Below are 21,403 nucleotides of genomic sequence, written 5' to 3' on the forward strand. Positions count from 1 at the left end.
AGAGAGAGAGAGAGAGAGAGAGAGAGAGAGAGAGAGAGAGAGAGAGAGAGAGAGAGACAGAGAGAGAGAGACAGAGAGAGAGACAGAGACAGAGAGAGAGACAGAGAGAGAGACAGAGAGAGAGACAGAGAGAGAGAGACAGAGAGAGAGACAGAGAGAGAGACAGAGACAGAGAGAGAGACAGAGAGACAGACAGAGAGAGAGACAGACAGACAGACTTGGTTTGAGAAATAAACAGCAAAGAGACAGCACACAGAGAGAGACAGAGACAGAGGGACAGAGACAAAGACAAGAGACACACAAGTAATTGTCGACGAGAGCCTGGCCAAGAGGAGGCAGCGGCAGAGGGTGCATTCAATATCATACGACGGCAGCGGCGGGCGGCGTGGTGGTGGCTGCATTGCTGGGCGATTGGCTTTCTGTGAAATCAAAACGATCGCGGGGTTGCGAGGTGTAAGGTCCTTGTTTGAAAACGTGCTCGCGTCCAGCTGCGGTGTGACCGCGCAGCATGGCAAAGCTCTTGGCCGTCATGCTCGGCCTGCTGGCGCAGGTACATCTTGGTGCTGCTGCGGCTGAAAATTGGCCCTTGGCTGGAGGTATTGGTATGTTTACCCATTCGACGGCTTGCCCCGCCCCCACCTCTTCCCTCAGCGCTGTTGTTGCAAGGCAAACGGCCGGCAACTCGCGATCAAAGACCCAAAACTCCCAGCCGCTGCTCACCTTACTTTCCTTTTTGTACGTGCCGTGTCGCTTCCGTCGCAATGTGGCTATTATAGAAACGCTGCAGGGAACTGCGTCGCGGCAAGGCCCCGGCGAGGACACGTTTCGCTTTGCCATTCTGTTTGCCGAGCCCATGCCTGATGATCCATACGTGAGCATTGACATGATCGCCATTGATGGTGATGACTTTGCCTTGGCCTTTGCCGATGATCCCGTCACCGACCCCCGCGGCTTTATTGTCGACGTTCTCTGCGCCGAGCCAGCCTTGGCCAACGCCACCATCCATTGGCGGGCCACCTTTCAGGGCCCCTGCGAGGCGCACAGCCATTGCCCTGACAGCCAGTACTGCGACACGTACGCTGGGTGCGACGACTGTACGTAGCCGGCCTACCACCTGCAAATTCCTTGTGCCCTGCCACCCTCAAGGAGGCTTCTCAACCCCTGTTCTCTCACGACTTGGTTTATCGTCTTGTTAGGCATGGTGTGTCACCAACTGCAAGATACCTTCGACGGTGGTGCTTGCCCTGAGCGATGCATGCCTAAAGTCTCCGAACCAGAGGAATTCGACTTTCCCTCCCCTTGTCTCGTGTGCCCAGAACGCACTTACCCCTGCGGGAATGCCTGCGTTGACGTCTATGGTCTGGAACTGCCCGAATGCTATGCATCGCCTGGTTGCGCCGTTGGCTTTCAACGCGGCTCTTTGACCGCCTACAACGATAACCTCTTCAGCCTAAACTCCACCTACGCCACGCAGCTCAAGGCCGACGCAGCCTTAGCCCGCGTGAATAGCATCGACCCAAACTATGCCCCTCGAGAGCTATACGAGTCTTTGAGCCGCGTGCGCTCTACCTCGCTTTGTGCCACTGTGGAGTGCGCTCCACCAGAGACCTGCTACGGTGAAGCCACGTGCACAAACGGCGTGTGCTCGACCAATCCTTTCTTGGCCGCTGGTACCGAGGTACGCTCTTTCCATGCCGTGCCCCTGGGATGTTTGGCTTGTGGCTGCACTGGTTGTCTGCAAGTCATTCTTGGTGCGCTCAAACTCATGCCTTGTCATGGATGACTACCGCTAGTGTGATGATGGCAACAACCGGACCACAAGCGATGTGTGCGATGGTGCTGGCACCTGTGCAGGGATTGACCTCTGTGACGGCGTGGTGTGCACGGCGCTGGATCAATGTCACGTGCCTGGAGAGTGCTTCCAGGGTGTTTGCTCCAATCCACCAGCACCGGTGGGCACAGTTTGTGATGATGGCCTGGTCTACACCAACGACACGTGCAATGGCTTTGGCCAATGCATTGGTGTTGATCTCTGCGAGAACGTGACCTGCACTGCCGCTTCTCAGTGCCACGCCGTGGGCGTCTGTAGCTTTGGAAGCTGCTCTGACCCGGTGCTCCCCGAGGGCGTGCCCTGCGACGATGGAATCGCGTACACCAACGATACCTGCGACGGCGCTGGCGCGTGCGTTGGTGTAGATCTCTGCGACGGCGTCGTTTGCCTGCCCCCCAGCCAATGCCACGTGCAAGGGACCTGCAGTTTTGGAGAGTGTACCCCGGTGCCTGCTATGGCGGGCACGCCCTGTGATGATGGTCTTAGCTACACCAACGACACCTGCGATGGCTGGGGCGTATGTGTCGGCGTTGACCTCTGCGAGAACGTGACCTGTACTCCGGCGTCCCAATGTCACGATGTGGGTACTTGCAGCTTTGGTAGCTGCTCCAATCCTACCAAATCAGATGGGACGCCCTGCGACGATGGCAATGGCATGACTGACTTTGATGAGTGCGTCGCTGGCGTGTGCCAAGGCGTACTGCAGCCTACTGTCGGACCAACGCAGAGTATGGGCTTTCAGACAGTAGCTGTCATTGAGCTCATCACACCCAACGCTTCTCTTGCAACGATAAGCGCCTTCATCGCTGCCGCCATCCCGGGCGTGTATGGCGACGATGTGCACGTGAATGAGACCCTTCGCGAGCTTCGGGCCACGGCCAGTGCCATCCGCGATGTGCAGCGTCTGGAGCTACGCATCAACACTCGAGTCTTTGGCGAAACTTACGTGGTGTCCCAGCTGGACATGCTTCTGAATTCAAGCACCTTTGCCGCCCTGACAACGACTGAACCCGATGGCAAAGTTGTCATCCTTAGTGCACCCCATGCCAGTAAGTATTCTGGCTTTCAATTTTTTTTTTCCTCGAGCTGATGAAAGATCTTGCACAATGCCTTGTTTTGTCAAGGGACTCAATCACTGCAACACGATTCGTTGTTTTCCGCAGTCCTTCGGTGCTTGACAGATGAGGTGTGCCCTGCCCTATCCTGCGCTGATGATGAGATTGAGTATCAGTCGCAATACCCCAGCGTGCGCCGCTGCTGCGCCGTCTGTCTACGCCGTACGTTTGAACTCCAAAGCGCCACCCCTGCACACACGTGTCTAGGTCTAGGCTTTTCTTTGCTTTTCTTTCTGCCTTGCTGTTTAGTTGTCTTGGTTCCACTTCCAAAACGAGGTTGCAGAGACAAGCTGCGCCTGCTCACTCACCATGTCAATGGTTGTGCAGGGGCTCTCTATGATGCGACAGAGATCGAGGCTTACCAAAAAGCCACCCAGCATTGGATGGCAGCTCAAGCTGAGCAAGACGCCGATTTCGTGACGCGGGATCTGGCCGAGTACGAGCAAGAGCTGGCTGCCTTTAAAATGGAGCTGGAAGCTTATGAGACGGATGCAGCTGCATGGGATTTGGAATGGGCCAACTACACAACTCGCGAGGAATTATTTTACAGATTGACCTGCCCTTGAGCTCAGCAGCTGCGAACCTCGACCGCTACGAGTTGACAGCATATCCGTTTTCCAAGTCAATTTGGGTCGCAGATGCTGCACGGCAGCCTTGTCTCTGCAGCAGACTCACATATTGTTTTTCTCATCATAACTGAACCTAGCCTGATCGACTGCTCTGTTTGTTTGTGTGGTCTTGAGCGGTCTGAGTCTTGCAAAATTGCTTCGTGTTGGCCACTGACGCGGCTAATTGACGTCTCTGGATGTAGCCAACTGGTGATTGTCACGTGTATCATAGCGACCCTTGACCAACAGGCGCAGAAAATCCTCAACCTCCGTCGGTGATCCAAGGGCTGTCAACAGCATCTGCTCAACGTTGCGCAAAAGCGCCACCTGTGCAACAAACAAAATCCCAATAGAGTGAGCTGCCAGGAGTCCCAACGTGCGCGGCGACCCACAAGCTTTACCTTGTGGGGTGCTGCCAAGGGCTGATGAATAGCGCCCAGTGGGGTTGAGGGAGCGTGGTACCAGAAGTTGAGCGAAACCGTCACCTAAAAAGGAAATGTCAGGGTTAGAACAGAGGTCTTGACCGCTTTGCAAACTCTATGTTCCGAAGTGAGAGGATGGATATGAATAAAAGCAGGGGTGGCACTTGCTTGCTCCAGGGATTGAATGTGATGCCACCAGCTACGTGGGATGTACAAGACCTCGCCGGGTTGCAGCTGCCGCGGTACACGTTTGACGTGTTGGTCAATAATAGCGACGGAATCGAGACACAAACAGAGCATCCAGACGAGTGTTGGCATACCGTGGTGACATATGCTGGAACGCGACTGAGCATGTCCGTGTCAAGTGATCCGGGGTCTTCAAAGTTCCACTGCAGAAAAAACGAGAAGACGACGAATAAGAAGAAAAAGAAGAAGAAGAAGAAGAAGAAGAAGAAGAAGAGGACGACGAGGACGACGTCGACGACATGATGTAATGGTATCAGCAGGGGTGGTATGGAAGTGCAGGGCAAGCTCCAAGTTTTTCTTTCTCCGTCTTTTTTTTTTTTTTTTTTTTTTTTTTTTTTTTTTTTTTTTCAAAAACACTCACTTGGCTCTGTCGATCGTACGGATGCCCAACCCTGAAGGTGCGATGGAGAGAAACGGGCGATGAAGACGCCAATATTAGAGCAAGGCAAGAGCAGGCGGTACTCAAAGAAGCCGATAAGCAGAGGGGACAAACCGGTATGCGCGCATGGCCTCAAACTGGGAAGGCGGAACCAGAGTGCATTGCTTGGATCCTTGCAACTATACGCAGAAAACCACGATGGACAGAGTTAAATATGTCAAAGACAGTTTTGACTGCCCAGCTCCAGTTTGAGCTCGAAATGACCGCACCTGAGCAAAGAGATTTTGGTATTCATCGTAGTGCATGGGGGTGTGCACACCGGGGGGTCCAACAAAGAGCGTGTTGGAGTTGAGTGCGCCCCACTTGAGAGCTACCACGATGGACCTGAGCCACTCCCAGTCAAAACCGAGGTAATCTTGAACCAGGCGAGCCCCAACTGTGTCATTCAAGGCCTGCCACCACGAACATAGCCGGTCATGATAGATGAGGAAGGCCAACACGTGTTTGCTCGAGGTGGTAGCTGCAATGAACTGACCTGCTGAAGATAGTGAAACTTGTTCTGGCCGCCGGCTTTGCGGAGCATATCGATGAATCGCGCAAAAGTGCGTTGGGAAGAGGTGATGGGGGTATCAAAGTGGTACCCGCCTTGATTCTTTGCAGGGTCAAAGTCCCTGAAAGTCGGACTGGGCCCCGTGTACACGTGGCAGGGCCCGCTACCCATGTGCTTGCCCAGGTACGCCAGGTCCCAGCGTGCGGCTGGGGCACAAAGGGATGAGTTGGTGATGACGACGGGGCGACCGGCCTGCATATGGCGCATCAACTTGTCTTGGTCATCGGCGGAAATACGGGGAAGCTCGCGTGTCCGAAAGGGAAAGGTCACGGGGACGGGGGACGGAAAGGCTGCACAGATCTCGCGCTCAAGGTCCGGCTCGACCGGCGCAGGGCCATTGGCTGCTGGTGAGGGAGCCGACCATGAGCGCGGGGAAGGGTCCGCGGAATTGGACGCCATCAGCCAGGCTTGACGGGTAACCCCCAACCACGAGCGGAGAGGGTCAAGAAGTTGTCGGGTGTTTTCGGAGCGCAAGGCGCACGGCTCCCGTCTTTCCAGCACGGCCTGGCTCCGAGCGCCAGGCGCAGGCTATTTTTATGAGCACGGTTTGTAAGAAGTAGGTGGAGTCAGTATCCCACGAGCAAAGGTGCCTGGCCCCGAGGCTCTTGCACCTCAGTTGCTTCCCAACCAGAGCGAAGAAGGCGAGGAGAGGAGCCCTGTGCTTGTGCTGCCTCACTCGAGGTCGAGGGGCGCCAAGCCAAGCGTGCTCAACTGTCAATGGCTCAGCCAAGCTGCGAAATACGCAGTGCAGATGCTGTGTGATATCTTTTCACAGAGTAGCCATGCGTGCAGCCCTGTTTTTTTGCTGAAAACCACCAACACTGCTGCTGCTGCTGCTGCTGCTGCTGCTGCCGACGCCGCCGCCGCCGTCGCCGCCAAACGTAGGTTTCGGAACGCGCTCCGCTCACGTTCTCCGAATCGGAGCACGCTTTTCAAACTCCGAGAAGGGTTCCTTTCCCCCTCGAAACTATATGGTGAGAGAATGACAGTTCCGAGAAGTACATTTTATTTTACTGGTTCTGGCGCCGTGAGCCGAAGATGGCTGACACTGGAATTGGCGCCGATGGCGCGGGCGCGACTGATGCGACGGCATCGGCGATGGGGGTGGCGGCTGATGCGGCGGCCCGGGCAAGCGATGATGTTGGGGTTGCGGTGGCGTTGGACTCTGGGTACTTTGCCGTCGAGCCCAAACGAGATTGTCCGCATGTGGCCTTGGTGCGCCCGATGCTTGAGTTTGAGCTGGAGAGCCCTTGTTGTGACTGCGGCCATGTCGGCGAGAACTGGGTCTGCCTGGCCTGCAGCACGGTACGCTGCAGTCGCTACATCAATGGCTGTATGCTGAAGCACTATGAAGACTCCCGCGGCACACTGCCGCCCAGTCTTCCTCTGCCACCCGCACTTCGCGCGTCGGGTCATGCGGTCGCCTTTAGTTTTAGTGATTTTTCCTTCTGGTGCTTTGAATGTGACTCGTATGTCGAGTCGCCAGCTCTTCGCCCCATCAAACGAGGCGCCACCGTCATGCGCTTTGGTGAAGAGCGAGCCCGCGAAGCCTTTGGCTAGCGATGCCAGGGGCAACGACTTTCTGTCCGTGTTTGCTGTGCTTTAAATGTCGGACGTGCTTGTGTGGCGGCAGCTCTACATACATCTTGGGGGCACGGCATGGTCCCGTGGCTTTTCTCTACTTTTGGCGGCTCTGGTCGACCCTCAATTTTCTTTTCATTCTGTTCTTGGTGGTGTTCATAATGTTGTTGGGGAGGGATCAAGCGAGTGTCGCGGGTACGACGACACCCGTGGCGACTGCATTTTATCGGGATGCGTGTCGTCAGATCGTGGTCGAGCAGGCGCCTGTGGGGTGTAGCATGACGTTGGGAAATCAATTCAGTATACGATTCACAATCAGACCAGATCTTCTTCCAGCTGATATACCTCTCTCTGTCGCCGGCGCCCTCGCCAAGACGTCTTGTTTGATTTGGGTTTTGACTTGGTTTGCTCAGAGCTTGCGCGGCTTGATACGGCACTGGCAGGCAACAATCCTCGCGACTGTCGAGGTGGAAGGTCTTGACCCGACTGTTTTCGCTGCCGCTGTATCTGCTGCTGAACCGGCTGCTGCTGCAAGGCGGCAACGATGGCAGCGCCCTCGGCATAGGTTGTGGGCGGTCCAGACGAACGACGCTGTGGCTCGTCGACTCGAGCTGGTGGTGGCAGAGGGTCCACTGATTGATGGTGAGCCACTTGCTCCAAAGCTTGGGTAAACCGTGGATGAATCCAGGACGAGGTCTTGGTCTCATGATCCACGTAATAGCAGAGGCCATTGGCATCAACCAGACACTCCCACCGAGCGGGCAGCTCCTCATCGAGCAAGCCCAGGTCCAAGGCCTGTGGGTAGGGATGGTCGAGATGAGACATGAGTTTTGCTGGGGTAAAAGCACAGTGCAACATGACCACACTTTTGCTTTTTTCCTTTTTTCTCAGCCTGGAAGCACATTGGCTGAGGCGCACACAGAAACAGGCTCACGGAGAAAGTTGCGCGCAGAGAGGCGAAGAAGGCGAACCAACCTCCATGTGGCGACGAAGTTGCTGTGCATCGGCGTCTGACAGATGGTAGAACGTAAGGTGCAGCAGCTCTTGCAAGGCACGCGCGAGGTCCAGGTATGTGTCCACCTGCCACTGGTGGGCGCAGAGGGTGACGTAGGCATCGGGTGCCGACAAGGGCATCTGTGCTTGTGCATGATGCAAGGCCGTTTCCAGGTCCGAGAGCTGCATCTCCTGCACCTTGGCCTGGGCATCGTGCTGACGCTGCAAGTGCTGCATCTGGTGACGCAGCCGCTTTTGGTCAGCCTCATACTCGCGCACCAGATGTTGCAGTCGCTCCTGCGCGCCGGCACGCGCCTCGCGCTGCTGATGCCGACGTGCCAAGTGCTCGTAATCTTTTCGCTGCTGGTGGTCACGCGCTGCCCTGGCACGCAGACGCTCAACCTCTGCTTGCAGCTCCTGCAGGCGCAACTCCTGTGCCGTGGGCACAAAGGCCATGGCATCGTCATCCCACTTGCGCCGTACATCTGGGCCCACCTGTCGTGCAAGGCAAACCGAAACAATACGCGTCAGTGTGGCTGGTCCTACGTCAGAATTTGTGGGAAATGCGCGGTTCTCATGAGCCTACCATCGCTTGCAAATCAGCAAGCTCTCGCTCTTTGTCCGCAAGCTGTGCTTGCAGGCGTTGCATGGCTCGTTTCATTTCCTCGTGACGCTGCTTTTGGAGCTGATGCACCTCCTCATAATATTTGAGGGGCTCCGCGTCTCCACCTGGTTTATGGGTTCGCCCTCTTTGCTCTTGCATGTGTGCCTCGAGCTTGGCACGCGCCGCTTCGGCCCGTTTTGCGCGCTCCAGAGCCATGTCGCGCTCATGTCGAGATGCCTGCAGCGTCTCGACCAGCGTCAGGAGGCTGAGGGCGTCCACGGGGACAGGCTCATCCTGGTCCGAGAGTTCGTCTCGCAAGGCTAGGATGTCAGCAGCCAATTTTGTAGCCTCGCGTTCTGCTGCTACGCGCAGACCAATCTCCTCTAACGTCTGCTGCTTGAGCACCTCTAGACGGTCACGCAGATCCCGATTGGTCTCGGCCAGGTCGCGATTGCGCGCGTACAGGTCATCCTTTAGTGAATGCGTATCACTGCGCAAGCGAGCCTGCGCCCCCTCTACCTGGGCTTGCAGATGGGCCTGCTCCTCCAGCAGAAGTTGAAGCGTCTCTGATCGTCCATGCACCGAGCTTCGCTGAGAAGAGCCAGCGCGCCGAAAAGCAGTCCCCGAGCTCTCCCGGCTACTCCGACTGCCACGACTACTCCGACTGCTGCGCTGACTCGTTGCTGCCCCCGGCCGCGGCAGATCATGGCCTGCATTATCCACACGATACATCTCACCACGATCCCCCTCCACCACAGGCTGCTCATCCATACTGGCGGCCAATTCCTGCAGCGTGCTCAACCCGGCCATCGCATCGGCGCGACGGTGTGTGTGTGTGTGTGTGTGTGTGTGTGTGTGTGTGTGTGTGTGTGTGTGTGTGTGTGTGTGTGTGTGTGTGTGTGTGTGTGTGTGTGTGTGTGTGTGTGTGTGTGTGTGTGTGTGTGTGTGTGTGTGTGTGAAACTGCGCAAACCATTTCAATTTCATGAAACCAGTGACCATAATGCTTATTTGTCAGATAAAATCACCGATCGGAATACGGAGGTCAGTTTGCATCTTCAAAGTATTTTTGACCCCTTTTGGTACGAGATAGAGAAAAAGTGAGAGAGAGACGAGAGAGAGTGAGAGGAGCGCCAGGGCGAAAAAGGGCAGCCCAGGAGGCGTGTGCGAGGGCGCTTTTGGACGAATGCAAGCCAAGCGGCCGTATCCCAGCTTTATTCAGTCGTGCCATGTCACAGGTCACTCACAGGCTCTTGCGCTGTGCGTGCGTGTTTTCTGTGATGTAGAGTTGCAGTCTTATCTCCATTCCGGACCGTGCCCGGCATCATGTCCAACCCCATTTCTCGAATCTTTTTCCGCTTTCTCGCCGGCGAGAAGGCGATCATGCCTGAGCACCTGCGGTTTGCGCGCGACGTGGCTACGCGCTCGCCGCCCAAGCCCCACTTGCCCGAGGGTCCGGCCCACAAGGTGTCCAACAACGCCTACTACATGCGCGACAATCGTCGTGCTGCCCGCCCCGTGGTACGTGACCGCCTTTCAACCTCGGCCCAACCCTCGCGGCACCCTGTCGCCCTCATGATCGCCCTTCAATCTGTAGACCCGCATCGGCAACACAACACACACACCTTTGCATGCTGCGCCTAGCGAGGCCATTGAGGGTGCTACCAAGGCCTGAGGCCTGATGAATGGTTCACTTGCTCAAGGTCCTCTCGAGGCCACCGGCCGCGTCCTCTCCTTTTTGCCCTATCCCTCCGTCTTGTCCCGAATCTTGCATGTGCTTTAGGTGAAGCCATATGTTGTTGTTTTTCTCTCCAAATTTACCGAACTTTGCATCAGCCCCGATTCCTTTCGGTAAAACTAAATTTGGATGACCTGCAACTTGAACGAGCGACCGGGGCATTTCCGGCTCAAAGTGTGTACCGTCCAATAGCAAGCACAACCGGACGGCTGACACACCCAGACGCTTCTCAAACGCCCATGCGTAGGGGCCAGTGTCTAGGTGGGTCGGTTCTTCCTAAGTTTTTATCACACACGCAGGCTACCGACTGACAAGTGGAGCAAGGCTGTGTTTTATGCGTCGGCCGTCACCACCTCGTCCGACAGGCGAAGAGCTGGGACCATGATGTTGTATCCACCTGCTCTCATGTTCACAGCAAAAGGAGACAGCATCCATACCGTCACATGAGCTCACGAGCAAACGTTCACACACACACACACACACACACACACACACACACTCGCGCGCGCGCGCGCGTATGCCTTTTTTGCGGCTGTGCTTCGTACCTGCCACTTTAGTAAACACGGGCTCGGTGACCATGGCGCCGCGTTGAAGCGAAAGGTCCAGCGTGCCACCAAACCGAAAAGTAATGCTGTCGCGCACATGGATCTGCAACAAGCGACGATTCATGTACAGCTGGCGAGCCAACAAGGTCACAAACTCGCCGATGCGCTCGCCTCCAGACTTAAAGTACAGGACCAGGTCGTTGGTGTCGCGGAGGTGCAGCACAATCACCGGCTCGGCCTGCGAGGGGATGGTGACAGCGTCCACGTGCATCAACTGGATAGGGTCCGACCCAAGCTTGTACTCCTTCAAAGGGTCCAATTTGAGCAGTGCCTTGTCAGTCATGACAAAGCCACGCAGTTGTGTCTTGCCCTGCACATGTACACGTATATTCGGGTTTTTGGCATTCAAATGGGAGTGCAAAAGGATTGGACGGAAGTGAGGCCAGTGGTGGTGGAGCAGGGAACTCGAGGTCGTTCAAGGTGCGACACGATACGTACGCGGTGGGAAAGCTTGTACACCAGCGTAGAAAAGAGCACCCTCGAGCCATTGCCCTGCACGCGATGCCAGCAGCATCCACGGTGAGCAATGCACTGTGCTGGCCTGAATTGCAAACTACAAAGTCACCGCTAGGCCATGCTCATGGAGTCCCGCCTTCTGACCTGAGACAGCAGGCCCTTGACGCTTTGCTCATAGAGTGCCGGTGCATCGTTTTCCATCGGGAGAGACAAATAGTCCCCTTCCCATGCTCGCTGGAGGCCCCAGTAGGAGGTGCGGCGGTGCAACAGGACATAGCCCAGCACCTTCAAGCGCATGGCTTGTTGCAAGTCTTCCGACATGCTGCAAAGTCCATCGTACAGGATCCGCGACCACGAAAAAATGTCAAAAAAAAAAAAAAAAAAAAAGAGGTGCGACAAGCGGGGCAAAGCCGAGAGAAACCCCCCCATGAGGACCTCACCGAGCAACGATCTGACGTGCACGCCACTTTTTGTGGATATACTGCAGCGACTGCGTAAATTTGTCCAAGACCGCTGGGGCCGCTGGCCATACCTGCCAACCAAGAAGCGACCATGAGCGCGCATCGTTAAGCGAGAAGCTTCATGGTGATGCCAGACAAAGGAACAAAAGGGCGAAAAGGGTGGGGCTGCTATCACGTACAATGTCACGGCCATAATCGGGGTCCTGCGCGACGTTGGCAAAGGCACGCTGAATTTTGATAAAGTGTTTGCGCAACTTGTAGTTGCGAAACACCCGCAGAATCACCAGGACAGCCCGCAAACGGCGCACGTAGCGTCGTGCCATAAAGGCGCGCCAGCGTGCCTGGATGACGACGACTAGGTCTGGAATCTTGGCCTTGCGTGCATTTTCCAAAAGTGCGAGCGTATTGGGCTTGCGAATGAAGATCTTGGTCTTGCCCAACGCCACGTCGTGGTCCTTGTTGGGTGGAAAGTCCAGGCGAAACTGGTAGCAAATCTTCAAGACGCCCTCTGCCAGGTCACCACTACCAGTGCAAAAGCATCACAAGGGAAGCGACATGGGAGGTGCACATTACACTCAGAGTTCCAAACAGTCAAACATTGCGATGGACCCGAAAACTTACCGCCAATTGGGCCACGTTTCATCGCAAAGCATCTTGTAGCGGTCGATGAAGATTTCAAACTTTTGCCGATTGGCATAGCCAGCTCGACGCACCCGCACGTTCTCCATAAGACCCAAATAGGCCACCTAAATATGCCCCAGTCGTGGCGTGAGCAAAAACACAACACGTGGGCGCAACGGTTCAAGGGCAAGAAATAGCAAACGATGAAGCAAGAGCAGAACATTCACACAGAGATGCGAGATCCGACTTTACACATGAGTAACAAACCAAGCATACCTGGTGGCGAACGCGCGTCTCGTTAAACTCGACAGAGGACTTGGATTCGTTGGGCTTGATGCATCTATGAGCTCGGCAGGGGCAACGCCCTTGTAGATGAGGGCGCAAATTCAAGAGTGGAGCACGCATGGGCAAGCCTTAAAGTCACATACCGCACGTAAAAAGGCTCCTTCAGCTCGAGCTGCTCTACAAGCGCTTTCATCGAGGTGCGGAACGACTTGCCCGCCGTGACGGGGCGCTTGTTGACAGCCGCAATGTCTTGGGCACCCTCGGGCCACATCTGATCGTTGGGCGTGGGTGAAAGTTGCATGGATCATGAGATGTATACCTCTGTCACAACGTGCCGAGTACCGGAAAAAGCGCACCTTTTGCAGAACGCCGTTGCGCGAGTGATACAGCAAGCGCTTGAGATCTTGGAACAAGGTGTCGCGATTCTTCTCCAGAAAGCCAGGCACCTAGCAAGCAATGCATCCCACAAATTGTGAGTGTGCACGCCACAATGGCTGCAAAGTACGAGGGGATGCTGGGCCTGCTGGGCCTTCAGTCTTGTGTAAGAACCTGATAAGTGACGTCGCCTGCAAAATGCTTCAGTTGAAAGTCGACGCCCAAGCGAAGCTGCTTGTTATTACGGTCCGTCTGCGCCAGGCGCAGATAAGTCCGTCAATGGATGGAATAAAAATAAAAAATAAAAAGTAAAAAAATAAACTCCCTCCTCCCCACCGTCACGTTGCACGAGCAAATGTCGACGAGATCAGACACAGACCATGCGAGAGGTGTAATGGTCGTGTCGCGTGAGCTCCTTGTCCATGTGATCCAGAAAGTCTTCATCCGTCATCTTGCCCACCATGAGACACTTTTCATCAAGAATGCCCAAGATGCCGCTCCGCTGACTCTCGATCAGCTCGCAAATCACACGATTGTTGAAGAACTGGGCACGACCAAACCAGCACGATTCAGAGATCAGCCGCGAATGGATGGCGAGGTGCGGCTGAAAAAAAGCAGGTGATGCCAATCGTACCTTGACATCTGTCCAAGTGATGCCCTCGGCGCGATATTCTTCCTGCTCACGCTTGAGAACCTATATTATTTCGTCAGCAAGGCCTGCGTCAGCTCATGCCCTCACATAGAAGGGCAGCCCACAAACGCCAACATGGATGCGGACATGTGGTCTCACCAGCTCAATGAAAAGCTGCTGCAGCTTTTCATTGCAGTAGTTGATGCACAGTTGCTCAAAGCCGTTGTTGTCAAAGATCTCAAAGCCGTAAATGTCCAGGACACCGATCACGGTCGTACGACCGCCGGTGTCGCGGACTTGGATGGCATCGTTGATGGCCTGCACAATCGTCGAAAAAGTTCGCTCGTACAGCGCCTGAAAAAGCAGGTCCGTGCAGATGATAGAAGAAGAAACCATGGCCCAAAGTTTTGAGGTGAGCAACACCACTGAGCCAGCCCACCACAAAAAGCTCGTTACAGGGCTTGGGACAAACCTTGGCCAGGGCATCGCGAGCAATTTCGGCCTCGCCTTGCTTGAGGGGCTTTTTGACCACCTCGCCACGAGCGGCCACCACGCTATTCACCATCAAGATTCCAGGTTAGACGCAGAATCTCTCACATCTCTAGAGCCAGAAGGCAAGCGATCTGTACCAACCGGGTGGTCAGGGCGGCCTCTAGCTCGGGCTGTTGCAGGTCCAGAAGTTGGCAAATGGAGCGTACGTGCTCCGAGTTGACGAGCTGCGGTGGGCAGGAGCTTGGGGTCAATATGTAACCCCTTGCGAGTTGGCGTCTGGTGCTGCACGCGAGCATACCTTGCAATTGTCGCCGACTTTCTCAAACGACAAATTTCCAAGATGCAACACAGAGGCCACGATATTCCAAACAGTTTTCTGGACCTCTGGGTCAAAACCAATGGATTGCATGGCCTCACTGGCCTCGCGATAGTCGCGCTTGTCGTTGATGCCGCGCACTGCGACAGTTTTGCCCCCATTGGCATATGCATACTTGGTGGCGTCGGCTTGCAGGCCCATCCGGCGTAAATCGGCATCACCAGCGCCGGCCAAGAGCTGATAGAAAACATGAAAGTTGCGTTCACCCTCCTGAAGCGAGTATTGAACACAGTGGATTAGGCTGGTGGATCAGGTTGGCCGGCCCGACGAGGAGCAAACGAGGGCGCGCCTGGCATGCTGTGGCGTACCTGTTGGCCCACCACACGGGCCTTTTCCAGCAAGTAGTTTTGGATATGACCGCCAATTGGATCGCCTACAGAGGGCGATGCCCAGGTCAACGATGCAAATGAGGTGGCTTTGGGGTTGGAGGCAAGTCCATTTCTAGACCACGGTCGGGCTGGGAGAGCCGTGATGTATGCACGTGCCTTTGTAATCAAAATTGATGGCCATGTATTTGCCAAACCGGCTGGAATTGTCATTGCGATTGGTGCGGGCGTTGCCAAAGGACTCAAGGACCGCGTTGCTCTTCAAAAGCTGCGCGAGCGGTTGGGCGCAGTGCCATCGATGAGTGCAAATCAAGAACAAGAACAAGGAGTGGGGGTAGGGCGAAAGGCAGGCAAAGCGGATACCATCTCTTTGACGCGTTCAATCTCTGCCTGTTGACTGGGGTTGGTGACTTTGGCAATGTAGCGCATGATGATTTTGCTGGCCTCGGTTTTACCGGCGCCGCTCTCGCCTGCAAATTACGTACGCCATGGCAATGTATCAGACGGTGGGCAGACCACCCCCTGCTCGAGTGCAAAGCAAGAATTTCTCGATCCCGGCCCGCAGCTGCCGGTATGCATTCCGCTTGACTCTGGTGTGCGCAAGGACGGACCTGAAATGACAATGCAGGTGTCCTTGGACAGTCGCTTCATGGCTCGGTAGGCAGCATCGGCAAGCGCAAAAATATGTGGATCGCGCTCGTACATCTAAACCACGAGTACAAAGGATGTCAAAGGTCATGGAACCGCGACACCGGCACACGAAACGATCAAGTTGGGAGTTGAGTCAGGCATTTGGGTGCGTGGGTATGAGGATTAGACGGCAGTCAGTTGGCACACCTCACGACTGCGATATTCTTTGATCATCTTGTCTCCGTAAATGTCCAATGAGCTAGATCACGAAGCCAAGGCCACCGCAACCGCAACAAAGCACAGTCAGTTCAACGTGTGCGTAATCAATGGCGCGAGGCGCGCATGTATGGGGCAGTCTGGCAGATGGCTTTGGCCCAACAAGAGCAAGCGCGAGGGGCGGGAGGGGGCGAGAGAAGCGGTCGGGGGCACAGACCGATATGGGTTGACGGAGATGACGACTTCGCCAATGTAGGTGTAGATAAAGCCATTGGAAAAGCGTAGCTTGAGGTTGTCGAGAAAGGCATCCTGTGCAAGTCCGAGCGATGATTGATTGCGACGCGTGAGACCAGCGCTGGGCATGCGCCGCTCCAGTGCAACGCCCACTTGGCCACTAAACCCCGAAACAATGGGGTCTGGGACATCCCAAGCGCGGAAGACACACCTCGGTCACGGGCTCCAAGAGAATGGCATCGCCCACACCCGCCTCGGCGGTGCGCTTGTACAGCGCCATGAGCCCGGTGACTTGCAGGAGACCAACTCAGCACGCCAGAGAAAAGCAGTTGAAGACACTGGCAAAGACAAGCAGGCTCTACATTCAACACCGACAATCTGTCACATCCAAACACCCGCACATGAGACAATATCACCAGATTACCCGTCCGCGCAGGAGGCATGGCATGCCCGAGTCCTGAATGCCTTTGGCGGGAGGGAGAGAGGCGATGCCGAGCTGCCATTTGCATCTCTGTGTGTGTCTCTCTCTCTCTCTCTTTCTTACTGTCAAGTCAAAAGTAAGCAACAACTCTGACTTGTGATTGTGTGGTTTTAGAGATGATGCTTAGAGATGACTCTAGGGTGGAAATCAAGGTGAAAGCAGAGGTTGGAAATCAACATCTTTCTGTGCAGATCGCGGGATGGTCTCGCCTCTGATCCTGGTTTTTAAACCCCCCCTTGAGTGCGCCAGCCTTCACCTTGCTCAGTAATGGCATCTGGGCGCACGGGCGCATGATAACTCACTGGCATTCATCCGACACGGGCCGGCCCCGCTGCCGGTCTCGTCACCACAAGAGCAAAAAGTATTTCACTCCCAAAGTCAAAGCCTGATGACGGGATCTCGTAGCCAAGTGATAGTAAAATACTTTTTTCTGCTTCTTGAAGCCAACATGCAGTTGCGGGTGCGACAGCGTCCGGCAGCGGATGGCAGCACGCACACGGTGCGGGTTGCCCTGGCTCAAGGCGCTACATGGGGGGACCTGCTGCGGGAGCTGGAACAACACCCTGAGGGTGGGCCGCGCTTTCACCTTGATAAGTATGTTTGGATGCACTCATGCGGCCAGGGCCGCAGCGCGCTGTGCCTGCTCGCTCACCATCGCCCGTGTGACGTCTCATGACACGCAGTGTACGCCCGTCGCTCAACGGCAAAACTCCGCTGAATGCCCTCCCCACCAATCACCTGACGGCTCTGGGCATTTGCGCTGGTGACCTCGTTTACCTGCTCACGCCACCTGGACACAATGCACCAGCAGCACCCGCGTCAGCAGCACCCGCGTCAGCAGTACCCGCGTCAGCAGTACCCGCGCCAGCAGCATCCGCACCAGAACTCACACCGAGTGCAAGCATGCCACCAGGGCCGAATGCAATACCAGGCGGTCAAATCATACCTAGCACCGCTCGCCCGTCGCCGCCGTCACTCACGCCGGCCAATGTCAGTAACGCGAGCTTCAGCACGCCACTTCAACTGTTAACTGAAGCCCTGCGCCGAGCGCTGGACACCCATGGTTGGACCATGCCCACGCTCAGCCCCGGCAACCCCATGCAGCGTGATCATATCTATGATCTCCACTTTCAATGGTCCGGTGTGGACGCCGGCTCGGGATCCACCAGCTCGGCTCACGTGGCCCTCACCTCGACGGGGCCCAGCCGGTTTCTCTGCCATGGCACAACGCGAGGCCCCACCTCTGGACGCACACGTCATCGATCAGCGATGATTAACCTCTCCACAGGTGCACATCGCGGCCCCGGTGTGCTCCTGGCCGAAGCCCAGCGCCAACTGGCCGACCACTTGGCCCACCCCTTGAGTCTTGATGCGCGATATCAGCGAGGCCTGGACACGAGCGACTGCCTTGAAGGCCTGCCTCGGGATGCTTTGTGGCGTGTGCTTTCTTTTTTGGCGCCCGCCGACCTGAACAACCTGGCCTTGGCCTCTGCTCCCTTGGCTCGTGAGGTCTGTACCCTTTGCACATCACTCTTCCAGGCCCATCTGCCTCCCCTTTGTTCAATTGTTAGCTCATGCCGTGTGATGTGATTATGTTGTTGTCCGTTTGCTCGCACCCCCATGGGCAGCTGGCGCAGGAAAACGTGTGGCAATGGCTGTGCCAGGGCATTCAGGTGTACCGGCGCTCAGCACCAACCTGGCAGTCGGAGTACATCAATCATTGGCATGCCCATCGTCGACGCAATCCGTCCTACCGCCGAACCAGAAGCCGCCCCAATCTTGATGACCTTGACATCAACCCCGACTTTGACGCCGCGCGTCCATATTGGTTCTGACGCGTGACCCGCAAGTTGCCGCTTCCCTGAATCGACCCCATCATCCATAGCAACTTTTTACGATGAATTTAGCAGTAGATTGGACACTGCAACACAATAATCGAACCTTGCCCCTGGCCGCCATGTGCAACCTCGATGGTCTGACCGTCACACCACCTTTTTCATCATGTCGAAATAAAACTACACCACCACCGCCGCCGCCGCCGCGAACAACCTCCCTTAGGAAGAACAATTGGAAATCTGACAATCATTTCTCTGCGCTCTCAAATCTCAAACTCTCTCTCTCAAACTCTCTCTCTCTCAAACTCTCTCTCTCTCAAACTCTCTCTCTCTCAAACTCTCTCTCTCTCAAACTCTCTCTCTCTCTCAAACTCTCTCTCTCAAACTCTCTCTTTCTCTCTTTCTCTAACTCTCTCAACCTTTCTCAAACTCTCTCAACTCTCTCAAACTTCTCTCAAGCTTCTCTCCATCTCTGCTGGCCATCTGCAGTTTTTGGGCGCGGCGGCGGAGACGGCTTGGTTGACAGACATCGTCTAGGGGCGCGCCATCACAGTTGGATGGTCCTGGGGTGTGGGGAGAGAACGACTGCCAGTTGAAAACGAGGCGGTCTGTCATTTAGCCGTTGTGCGGACAAGAGCACCCAATACCCGAGCCAGTCTGCAAACAGGACCGGGCCCTTCGTCTTCCTTTTTTCTTCCTTCCACCTACAAAGAACAAGCTCGACTGGATTTGCATCAGGGTACGACGGACACCATGCCGGCCGTGGCCGTGGCGGTAGCCGCAGCCGGCGAATCTGGTTCTCATCAAGTCAGGGACATGGAGCTGGACACCGGCAGCTCGACGCCTGAGGTTTGCACTCTTGCCTCCTCGTGAATCGGCAGAAAAGGACAATCCAGCTAGGCTGTTCGCCGTCCAACCCTGATCACACCCAGGCCTTCTCATGAGTCAGAGTGGCCCGCTGCACGCAGGAGACACCGCATCGTGTGCCTTACGGTCTCACGGGCACCCTGCGGCGCATGGCTCACATCAATTATCACGACATCTACTCGCTGAACGCGTACGTCGATCTGCTTGAAAGTTGATGCAAGAAAAGCTCATGCTCTCTGCGCTCATCCGCAATGTTGTGGGGTGGGCACTAGGACCACGGTCTGGGTTCTCGTCTACTGTGTCTGCCACTTTGCTATCGGCGTCATCTTTTATACCCAAGTTGAGCAGGTGCGCTTGGTAGTGAGCGAGCCACTCCGCGGCATTTGATCAGATAAAAAAAAAATAGACACCTCACACCCAATGTGGCACGGTTGCAGTGGACCTTCACCGAGGCCCTGTATTTTACCGTTTGCACCCTTTCCACCGTGGGCTATGGTGACTTTAGCCCCAGCACTGAGGGCTCACAGGTTTGTGGCAGTTGAATTGCACCTCGGTATAGGGGTTGACCTCTTTGTTGGGACCTTGGCTCACCACTGCTGTCGATGGACATGTCAATATGCCTGCTGACTTAGATTTTCACCTTTTTTTGGCTCCTCTTTGGATTGGGTCTATTCACGCTCTTGTTGGGTCTGCAATTTCGCACCGTTTCACGGCAGTCACAACTGCTAGAAACCTACGATGAAATCGTCAGCCAGGTTCGACTCGGAGAGGTCGCCCGATCTTGCTCGCACCAGACTTTGCTAGCCACGGGTCTTGCTGTCCTGACCCTTGCATTGTCTGCATAGATGCGACCTGCTAGTGCAGCCGAACGATATTTAAAAAAGCGCCGACGCAACTTGATTCTGAATGGCTGCCTCTACGCCATCTTGCTCGTGTTCTTTCTCTGTGTGTAAACATGATGTGCCGGAGCACACGGGCTGCTGCCGTTCCGAGGAGTGTGCGCACCGAGTCTCATCGCTGCGAACCTGCGGTCTCGCTACCCTTTCTGTAGTCATTGGGACCCTCTTTTATTCACTCCGCCTCGACGTCTCTGTTGCCGAGGGCCTGTACTTCAGCCTTGTCACGGGCTCTTCGGTGCGTACACGGCTAGACATCCCCGCATTGGTGAACCATCACCCCTGCCATATGACTTGCTTTTTACAACGCTTTTCGATTGCCAGGTGGGCTATGGAGATATTCATCCCAGCCGCAGTCGCGGTAACCTGGATTACGGATCCATGTGGTTTACCATCTTCTACATTACCTTCTTTGTCACGTTTGTCCTTCACTTCATTGGCTGGATTTCTACAGAAGTCTTTAATGTAAGTGTGTTCCATCTCGCAAGAAATCCAGCCAGCACGCCGCTTGCTTGACGTGCTTCTTTACTTCTATGCATATGCCCCCACATTAGGCGGCTAGTCGGCGAAACCTGACTCACAGCCTTCCCGAGGTGAGCAAGATAACATCTAGTGTCTGCGCCAATGCCTGATTGTCTGATCAAAATATTCGCCATTCGCAACCGATGCTTTTTCACGTCATGGCTGGGGACGGTGCAGAAGCTGACATCGCGCTTGATTCAATCCATCGATCAAAATGAGGATCGCCGCATCGATCGCACCGAGGTACGTTTCAAGTTTTTTTTTTTTTTTTTTTTTTTTTTTTTTTTTTTTTTTTCGTGGCGCTGTGCCCAAACTCAAGTGACAGGCTCACCTTGAGACGAGGGCCGATGGAATGGGCAACTGGCAGTTTTTGATGGCCGTGCTCGTGACAAACAAGATTGTGGACCAGTTGATGGTTGACATGATTATGAAGCGTTACGAAGAACTGGACGTGGACAAAGATGGTTTCTTGACCAATGATGATGTTCGCGCTGTGACTCGAGCCGCTGTTGCTGGCAAGGCTGAGGAAGCCTCGCGCGGGAGCCGGGAGGCTTTCATAGAGGTTCGGGAAAACTCGTCGCTTTAAACTCAACAGGGTAAGCGATTGGTGATGGCCCATGAGTTGGGCGTGCCTTGTAGCAGTTGGGATACATTGGATTCAGAGCCTGATCATCACGCCAGCAACTGGCGTTTGCGTTTGTTTAATCTCCTTCCTGTTCAAACTTGTTTTGACTGCGTCGTTTCACGACATGAACTTGCGGGACACCAGGAGCTATTTGTGCGCTCAATTGACCTACACACCACACCGCAACTGACCGCGTTCCCCGTAAGGCATACCACAAAACACGTTGTGTGCTGGTCTTCCTAGTGACAACCAGCGTCTCTACTACCCTAAAACCGCAAGACATGGGCTGATCCGGCCCGTGTTGTCTGCATCGCGCGACACATGCTCGTTATTTGTTGTCGTTC

The 21,403-nt window shown here is 55.2% G+C and overlaps 10 protein-coding genes across 10 annotated transcripts; 5 read left to right on the top strand and 5 right to left on the bottom strand.

Moving 5' to 3' along the window:
* Window positions 1–508: 508 nt before the first annotated feature.
* On the top strand, window positions 509–3,755 carry MONBRDRAFT_37386 (uncharacterized protein; the record flags this gene model as incomplete). The annotated part of the gene is made up of 5 exons (XM_001746474.1): window positions 509–1,094; window positions 1,197–1,678; window positions 1,794–2,880; window positions 2,995–3,108; window positions 3,274–3,755. The coding sequence occupies 5 exons, from the start codon at window positions 509–511 to the stop codon at window positions 3,510–3,512; spliced, it is 2,508 nt and encodes an 835-aa protein (XP_001746526.1). The 3' UTR covers window positions 3,513–3,755.
* Window positions 3,756–4,684: 929 nt separating this feature from the next.
* On the bottom strand, window positions 4,685–5,610 carry MONBRDRAFT_26110 (uncharacterized protein; the record flags this gene model as incomplete). Its single annotated transcript, XM_001746601.1, has 3 exons — window positions 4,685–4,780; window positions 4,871–5,053; window positions 5,137–5,610. 3 exons carry the CDS (start codon window positions 5,608–5,610, stop codon window positions 4,685–4,687), a joined length of 753 nt encoding a protein of 250 aa, XP_001746653.1.
* Window positions 5,611–6,249: 639 nt separating this feature from the next.
* On the top strand, window positions 6,250–6,771 carry MONBRDRAFT_8876 (uncharacterized protein; the record flags this gene model as incomplete). The annotated part of the gene is made up of 1 exon (XM_001746475.1): window positions 6,250–6,771. The coding sequence occupies one exon, from the start codon at window positions 6,250–6,252 to the stop codon at window positions 6,769–6,771; it is 522 nt and encodes a 173-aa protein (XP_001746527.1).
* A 336-nt stretch (window positions 6,772–7,107) lies between these two features.
* On the bottom strand, window positions 7,108–9,199 carry MONBRDRAFT_8877 (uncharacterized protein; the record flags this gene model as incomplete). The annotated part of the gene is made up of 3 exons (XM_001746602.1): window positions 7,108–7,587; window positions 7,768–8,280; window positions 8,372–9,199. 3 exons carry the CDS (start codon window positions 9,197–9,199, stop codon window positions 7,108–7,110), a joined length of 1,821 nt encoding a protein of 606 aa, XP_001746654.1.
* A 514-nt stretch (window positions 9,200–9,713) lies between these two features.
* Window positions 9,714–10,031, top strand: MONBRDRAFT_8878 (uncharacterized protein; the record flags this gene model as incomplete). Its single annotated transcript, XM_001746476.1, has 1 exon — window positions 9,714–10,031. One exon carries the CDS (start codon window positions 9,714–9,716, stop codon window positions 10,029–10,031), a length of 318 nt encoding a protein of 105 aa, XP_001746528.1.
* A 426-nt stretch (window positions 10,032–10,457) lies between these two features.
* On the bottom strand, window positions 10,458–12,165 carry MONBRDRAFT_8879 (uncharacterized protein; the record flags this gene model as incomplete). The annotated part of the gene is made up of 5 exons (XM_001746603.1): window positions 10,458–10,498; window positions 10,671–11,040; window positions 11,331–11,508; window positions 11,627–11,718; window positions 11,827–12,165. Coding segments are annotated over 5 exons (1,020 nt in total), but the record flags the coding sequence as incomplete, so codon positions are not given.
* Window positions 12,166–12,742: 577 nt separating this feature from the next.
* Window positions 12,743–14,966, bottom strand: MONBRDRAFT_8881 (uncharacterized protein; the record flags this gene model as incomplete). The annotated part of the gene is made up of 12 exons (XM_001746604.1): window positions 12,743–12,824; window positions 12,873–12,874; window positions 12,910–12,999; window positions 13,103–13,180; window positions 13,308–13,472; window positions 13,563–13,622; window positions 13,719–13,913; window positions 14,032–14,113; window positions 14,193–14,275; window positions 14,350–14,637; window positions 14,736–14,800; window positions 14,909–14,966. 12 exons carry the CDS (start codon window positions 14,964–14,966, stop codon window positions 12,743–12,745), a joined length of 1,248 nt encoding a protein of 415 aa, XP_001746656.1.
* Window positions 14,967–15,116: 150 nt separating this feature from the next.
* Window positions 15,117–16,113, bottom strand: MONBRDRAFT_26115 (uncharacterized protein; the record flags this gene model as incomplete). Its single annotated transcript, XM_001746605.1, has 5 exons — window positions 15,117–15,223; window positions 15,365–15,458; window positions 15,591–15,642; window positions 15,817–15,908; window positions 16,045–16,113. Coding segments are annotated over 5 exons (414 nt in total), but the record flags the coding sequence as incomplete, so codon positions are not given.
* Window positions 16,114–16,762: 649 nt separating this feature from the next.
* MONBRDRAFT_32738 (uncharacterized protein) lies at window positions 16,763–20,544 on the top strand (the record flags this gene model as incomplete). Its single annotated transcript, XM_001746477.1, has 13 exons — window positions 16,763–16,908; window positions 16,998–17,823; window positions 17,943–18,132; window positions 18,373–18,680; window positions 18,888–18,998; window positions 19,118–19,206; window positions 19,289–19,364; window positions 19,454–19,543; window positions 19,649–19,771; window positions 19,862–19,961; window positions 20,068–20,150; window positions 20,237–20,377; window positions 20,467–20,544. 13 exons carry the CDS (start codon window positions 16,763–16,765, stop codon window positions 20,542–20,544), a joined length of 2,361 nt encoding a protein of 786 aa, XP_001746529.1.
* On the top strand, window positions 20,537–21,237 carry MONBRDRAFT_37388 (uncharacterized protein; the record flags this gene model as incomplete). The annotated part of the gene is made up of 2 exons (XM_001746478.1): window positions 20,537–20,677; window positions 20,772–21,237. 2 exons carry the CDS (start codon window positions 20,537–20,539, stop codon window positions 21,018–21,020), a joined length of 390 nt encoding a protein of 129 aa, XP_001746530.1. The 3' UTR covers window positions 21,021–21,237.
* Between the last annotated feature and the right edge of the window lie 166 nt (window positions 21,238–21,403).

Source organism: Monosiga brevicollis, genomic scaffold (genome assembly GCF_000002865.3).
Source record: "Monosiga brevicollis MX1 MONBRscaffold_13 genomic scaffold, whole genome shotgun sequence".
Lineage (NCBI taxonomy): Eukaryota > Choanoflagellata > Craspedida > Salpingoecidae > Monosiga > Monosiga brevicollis.